The sequence below is a fragment of the Borostomias antarcticus genome (genome assembly GCF_949987555.1).
Source record: "Borostomias antarcticus genome assembly, chromosome: 6".
Lineage (NCBI taxonomy): Eukaryota > Metazoa > Chordata > Actinopteri > Stomiiformes > Stomiidae > Borostomias > Borostomias antarcticus.
Genome location: NC_140239.1, coordinates 11,179,764 through 11,186,751, shown reverse-complemented (window position 1 = coordinate 11,186,751; position 6,988 = coordinate 11,179,764). Strand labels below are relative to the sequence as shown.

General features: G+C 46.0%; 1 protein-coding gene across 1 annotated transcript in view; it reads right to left on the bottom strand.

Moving 5' to 3' along the window:
- Positions 1-6,925: 6,925 nt before the first annotated feature.
- The window catches only part of hspb8 (heat shock protein b8), a gene marked incomplete at both ends in the record, with an annotated part of 7,455 nt that continues 7,392 nt past the window's right edge, over positions 6,926-6,988 (bottom strand). Inside the window, one exon of the mRNA XM_084439996.1 lies at positions 6,926-6,988. This exon is cut by the window's right edge and continues 112 nt beyond it. Coding sequence (XP_084296122.1) covers positions 6,926-6,988 — 63 coding nt within the window.

The window sequence follows — 6,988 nt, the reverse complement described above, 5'->3', positions numbered from 1 at the left end:
ACTTTTTGTTCTGAAAGACATTTCAAATTAGTTAGTTTGCTGAACTTAGTTATCTGTGTTCCTGAGAAAATTCAGGAACTTCACACAGAAATAAGTTAATTAATTCTTAATTCTCCTAAGGCAACAAGTTTCCTCACTTAAAAAAAAAAAAAGTGCAGTCATGCAACACATCTTACCGTGCTATTGTTGCTATTTTATGGAACTTCCCCTCAAGAGAGAAGTTCATCACTCAAGACATAAGATTCAAGACCTCTCATTGGCTTTTCACTGCCGTTTGATAACGTGGTCAAATAACTATAATTGCTAGTTTCTTCAGCTCTCATTATCCTCATAGCAGCTTGTAGTGTTAGTCGCCCAATAGAGGCCCACAATTTCTCTGTAGGAATTAAATATGAATTCTTAAACCTTTTTACGAGTCAATAGGTACAGTGAGGATGAGTTGGAATAACGCGGTTACGAAATTAAATCTTTAAGAGCGTGTGGATGACGGCGATCGATGTGTTGTGTGTTCTGTGATTCCTCTCTGTAGCTGAGCAGTGGGTTTTTATAACCTCAGTTTAATTGATATCTCTTCTCCAGGGAAGCACGAGGAGCGCCGGGATGAGCACGGCTTCATCGCCCGATGTTTCACGAGGAAATACACGTATGTTTACCTCAGCCGACACCCCTCAAACTGTCACCCCTCAAACTGTCATCCCTCAAACTGTTGTGTTTTTTTTTAGATATAACTGTTGTAATTCTTCATTTCATTTCATTTCAAACCTTTATTTATACTCGAGAGGCACTGAGGTTGCCCTCATTTACAGTGACGACGTGCGAACAAAACATAAACAACAACAGCAACAACAAAAGGACAGACACACAGGAAGGTATATAAAAACAGTAACTAAATGGATAAACTCAATATAAAAATAGTTTAAAAAAAAAGTTAAGATATACTAAAACATTACAGACATAATCATGCATAATCATGGACTTGAACTTTGAAAATGATGGCATTGAGTCCAGTTTTAAAAAGCGTTGGAGGGCATTCCAGGAGTGAGGGGCATTAAAAGAAAAAGCAGATTTTCCAATGTTAGTGTAAGCCCGGGGAACCTTGAGTAAAGGCAGTTCACTTGATCGTGTGGAATAGGTCCCATAGTTCCATGATAAAATCTGTGAGAGGTAAAAAGGGTGTTTTCCAGTGAGGGTTTTAAAAATAAATAAATACCAGTGATAGTTTCGTCTCTCAATGAGAGAAGGCCATCCTACCATGTCATAAAGTGCACAGTGATTAGTGTCATATTTAGCTCCTGTAATAAATATGATTGCAGAGTGGTAGACTGAATCCAGAGGCTTTAGGGTTGAGGCTGCGGCATTCCTATACACAACATCACCATAATCTAAGACTGATAGGAACACTGCCTCTAGAACCCTTTTCCTACAGCTTAAGGGGAAGCTGGACCTGTTTCTGTACAATAAACCAATTTTCTGGTGCAGCTTGGAGGCAAGGTTATCAATATGGAATTTAAAAGTAAGTTTCTCATCGAGCCACACACCCAGGTACTTGTATTCAGTGACTCTCTATCCTAGAACCGCCAGCGGTAGAGATTTGCATGTCTTCATAATTAATATTTCTAGCATGCGAAAAAATCATAAATTTGGTTTTACTAGCATTAAGAACTCATTTAAGATTAAAAAGAGCCTCCTGGATTAAATTAAAAGAAAGCTGTAGCTTTGCAATGGCATTCTGGACAGAAACAGCTACACAATATACAACAGTATCATCAGCATACAAGTGGGCGTGGCAGTCACACAATGTAGAGATAATATCATTTATATAAAAAAAAATACTGGTCCCAAGACTGAACCTTGCGGCACACCTTTAGTTAATGTCAGGAAATCAGATTTAACTGAGCCTGACTTCACACATTGACGTCTATCAGACAAGTATTCCTGAAACCAAACACAAGCAGCACCATTCAAACCAATATCAGCTAATCTCTTTAACAGCAAATCGTGATCAACAGTGTCAAAGGCTTTTGATAGATCGATGAAAAGTACAGCACAGTGTTTTCTGTTGTCAACAGCAGAAGTGATGTCATTTGTCACAAGAGTAATGGCTGACGTTGTGCTATGGTTTTCTCTGAAACCTGACTGGTGTGGACTTAAAGGACAATGCTCGTTTTTGACAACCTGGACCTTATTTACGACATATTATAAGACGTTTGACTCACCGAGATCACTTTGGTGTAGTTCGGAGGCATGTAGAAGAAATTTAAAATCCAGCACGAGCCAGTATATCCATGTAATGTCGGTGGTCGGGGCACTTAGAATGCAGTTTCTAAAATCTATTTTCTGCCGCGAAATGGTTGTTTTCATCAATCTGTCTTGATGAATCGCTAGTTGTGTTTACATAAAGCATAGGCCTGTTGTGGTTTTCACATGTCATGATCTTTCGAAACGTCTTTCGAAACGAAATAGCTTCCTCACTTGCTCCAGCACTAATGCGCACAGCGCGCAATCGTTGCTCCAGCACGCTGTGCGCATGCGTGCTGGAGCAAGTGAGGAAGCTATTTCGTGTCTAAAGACGTTTCTAAAGATCATATTACAGAGGCATGTGAAATACCACAACAGGCCTATATGCTCTATGTAATCACAACTAGCGATTCATCAAGACAGATTGATGAAAACAACTGTTTCGCGGCAGAAAATTGATTTTTAGAAACTGCATTCTAAGTGCCCTGACCACCGCCATTACATGGATATAGTGGCTCGCGCTGGATTTTAAATTTCTTTTACATGCCTTCGAACTACACCAAAGTGATCTCGGTGAGTAAAACGTCTTATAATATGTCGTAAATAAGGTCCAGGTTGTCAAAAACGATCATTGTCCTTTAATATTGAGTGGGTTGAGAGAAAGGATTTGAGTTGAATATTCACCAGTGATTCCAGGACTTTCGCTAGGCAGGGTAATTTTGAGATTGGCCGGTAATTATTTAAATCTGCTTTAGCGTCACCTTTGTGCAGCGGGATCACATGGACAGATTTCCAAGCAACTGGGATTTTGCCAGAAGAAATGGAGCAGTTAAAAATGTGTTTCAGAGGCTCAGTAATAAGTGGAGCAGCCAACTTTAGAAAAAATGGGTCCAGATTATCCTCCCCAGTGGAACTCTTGGGATCAATTGATGAGGCATCATAAACACTGGTAGATGTAAAGGGTCTGACGGAGAACAGGGCGGCGGCATTGACAGTGCTGATAGCAGTAGAGTGAGAAGTAGGGGGTCTTGAATATTCACTGTCAAATAAATGACCTGCAGCTTTGAAATGCCTGTTAAAGGCAAGACAAATATCTCTTTTGAGATGCTCATTCTAAACGGCTACTAACACAGATACAATGATATTATTGTCTAGAAGTGGGAGAGTAATAAAGTTTTTGTTTCAGGCTCCCCATCGGGGTGGACTGCACCAAGATCCAGTCCACGCTGTCGGGCGACGGCTTCCTGATCGTGGAGGCGCCTCTTCCTGAGCCCAGCGGACCCACTGACATCATCATTCCAATCCAGGTAGACAAGAGGAAACAGAGACTGGGTGGTTGACTGACCGACTGACCGACTGACCGACTGACCGACTGACTGACTGACTGACTGGGGTGTAGCGTAACAGCGTTCACTCGCTCTCTAGACAAACTATGTACACGATCGCGAAGGTGAAAACCTTCCATTTTCGGATAGATTTTAAACTCCTTATCCTTGTTTTTAAAGCCCTTAAGATTTAATGTCTGCTGACCTGCTGCTGCTGGAGGTGCCTCAGACTAGGCTTAAGTCTAGAGGTGACGGGGCCTTTGCGGCGGCTGCCCCCAGGCTCTGGAACCATCTGCCTATTCATATTAGATCAGCGCAGACCCTTGAGATTTTCAAATGGCGTTTCACTGGCGTTTCATTCACCCTGACCATAAACTGTGTCTGTTTTTAATGTTTGTATTGTTGCATATTCCCCTGTTTTGTATTTGTATCAACTATTATTTTTACTACTGTTCAGCACTTTGGTCGACTGCTGTCGTGTGAAATGTGCTTTATAAATAAAGGTTTACTTACTTACTTACTTACTTACTTACATGTTCCTCTACAGGTAGAGGAGGAGGCCACGACGACAGAGGGAGAGGAGAAGGAGGAGGAGGAGGAGGAGAGGGGCGTCGGGCCCGAGGAGACCACCCCCGAGGCCGGCCCCGAGAGCGGGCACCCTCCGCCCTCCGCCCCCGGTGTTCCGGAAACCCCCGACCCTGCGTCCGGCGAGCCCCCCGCCACCGAGGCACCGGAGCTGGAGGAGCCTCCCCCCGCGGAGGTCCCCGGTGCTGACGAGGCCCCGCCCACCGAGGCCCCGCCCGACGACGCCCAGCCCGACGAGTCCCCGCCCACCGAGTCCCCGCCCACCGAGACCCCGCCCACCGAGGCCCCGCCCGCCGGCCCCGCAGCAGAGGGCTGGGAGCGGGAGGAGGGGAGAGGAGAGGAGGAGGAGAAGGAGGAGGAGAAGGAGGAGAAGGAGGAGGAGAGCACCGCCGGACCGACCGAGGAAACCCTCCCCCCCGCGCCCGTGGGTGACGAGGTCGGAGAGGGACTCCCAGAATCCCCGGAGCAGGCAGACCCGGCCCAGCAGGGAGGAGAGCTCCACGCACCGGTGGGCGAAGGGGAGGCGGCCCAGGAGCTCCGCCCACAGCCCGAGGAACTCCTCCCACAGCCCGAGGAGCTCCCCCCACAGCCCGAGGAACTCCTCCCACAGCCCGAGGAGCTCCTCCCAGAGCTCCTCCCACAGCCCGAGGAACTCCGCCCACAGCCCGAGGAGCTCCGCCCACAGCCCGAGGAGCTCCGCCCACAGCCCGAGCAGCTCCTCCCACAGCCCGAGGAGCTCCTCCCACAGCCCGAGGAACTCCGCCCACAGCCCGAGGAGCTCCGCCCACAGCCCGAGGAACTCCTCCCACAGCCCGAGCAGCTCCTCCCACAGCCCGAGGAGCTCCGCCCACAGCCCGAGGAGCCCGACCAGGGCGTGAGTCCGTCAGAGGAGGCCCTCGGTCAGGAGCCGGAGTCTCCAGAGGCCCCAGCCGTGGAGCAGGAGTTTACCAAGTAGAGAAAGACAGAGAGAGAGAGAGAGAGAGAGAGAGAGAGAGAGAGAGAGAGAGAGAGAGAGAGAGAGAGAGAGAGAAAGAGAGGAGAATCCTTTCATCCAGAATTCACCAGGAACACATTGTTCCTTTGCTTCAAAAACCCTCACTGTGACCACCAGCAGCTTGCATAACTCTGCCCTGTAGCGATGTGTGTGTACGTAGGTGCCTACATACTGCCCTCCTAATCACGCCATCTCTGGTGACCCAATAAAATTACAGCATGAGAAAAAAATATAACCTTGTAACCTGTTGTATAATTAATAACACGGTCCAGCTGTTTTTGGTATTCCCTGATTGTCTTCATCACTTCATCAAACTCACCTTTGTAGAGAGTGGGTCGTATGCCCACCTCCCTTGTTCTCTGTAAAGCGCATTGTGTTGCCTCTGGGTATGAAATGCGCTGTACAAATAAAGCTTTGATTGATTGATTGATTGAACTGTGGATTATCAATAATTCCACATAGTTGCTGTTTGCCTGCTGAACAACAGCCCACATGGGAGTAGCTTGTGTTTTATCATCTACAGTAGTCTCTCCATTAATGAGATGTCACACTCCACAGCCTTCATTTACACAGCTGTGCGATATTGAGTCAATTCTGGATGAGTAGCTCGCCCAAGGACAAACCGGAATGGTTCCGATTCTGCCAGAGTGATGACAAGACGACAACTCGCATATATTATGACCCACAATGCAATTCAAACTGCAGATGTGATGAGAATGTGATAGGAAGGGACAGCAGACTTTCAGTAGCTGTGCTGGAGGTGGATATAATAGTCCCGTCTCCTCCTCCCTTCCTCCTTTCTCCTCCCCAGAAGCGCTTTATAGTACCCATCCGTAATAAGCGTTAATGAATAGGTAATAAGGACCTTATAAGTCCTTATAAGATGCTTATAAGACAATATTATGTGTTAATAAGACTATATTAATGTTTAATAATAGCATAATAAACATGCCTATTGATAGATTATAAGCATTAGTTAATAGGTAATAAGGACCTTATAAATCATTATAACATGATTATAAGACATTATTATGCGTAAAGAAGACTATACAAGTGTTTAATAATAGCATAATAAACACATGTATTGTTAGATTATCTATCTATCTACAGTCTAAAGTATCTGTCTATCTATCAATCTATCTATATATCTATCTATCTATCTATCTATCTATCTATCTATCTAGTATACACACATTAGAATACAGTATGAAAGCACTCAGATCACACGTTCATGTTGATGTAGAACAGTCCTTTAATCGAGTCTTGTTAGCCCAAGCTAGCCCTGTACAGTTAGGCTTGCCTATCACTTTCACCGGGCCACAACAATGGATACATTACAAAACAGTTTATTATGAATTAAAACTATAAATTACATATAAAAGGCACGTCACTGTTTATTTGATGCTCTCTTGTCGATCAGTGCTTCGTGTGAACGTGAAGACTGGACAGAAGACTGACTGGACAGGACGCAGACACCTCAGGGTCACGACCTCGGCCTTCTGCCATGTTCAGATCTCAGAACCCATTTTGTTCTGACTCACAGCCAGACCATCACACCGTATTTGACGCTATGAGACACTGGGACACATTTCAGATGAACAGATCGCATATTATGGGGAGGATTGAGTACTAATCAACTAAGTTGTAGAACACCACTAAGCTGAGAGCTAGCTGTATTACTGTATTTACCCTTGGCTCTACTCTGCTGGAGGTAGGGAGGGGGGGTCCCAGGGTTGGGGCCTGTGTCTCCCCAGGGAAGGGTCTCCTCTCCTGGGTGTGGGGGCTAGACGGCGCCGGGGTCCTGGGCCCACGCGGGCTCGGGCTCCTGCAGCTCGCCGGCCTGGGA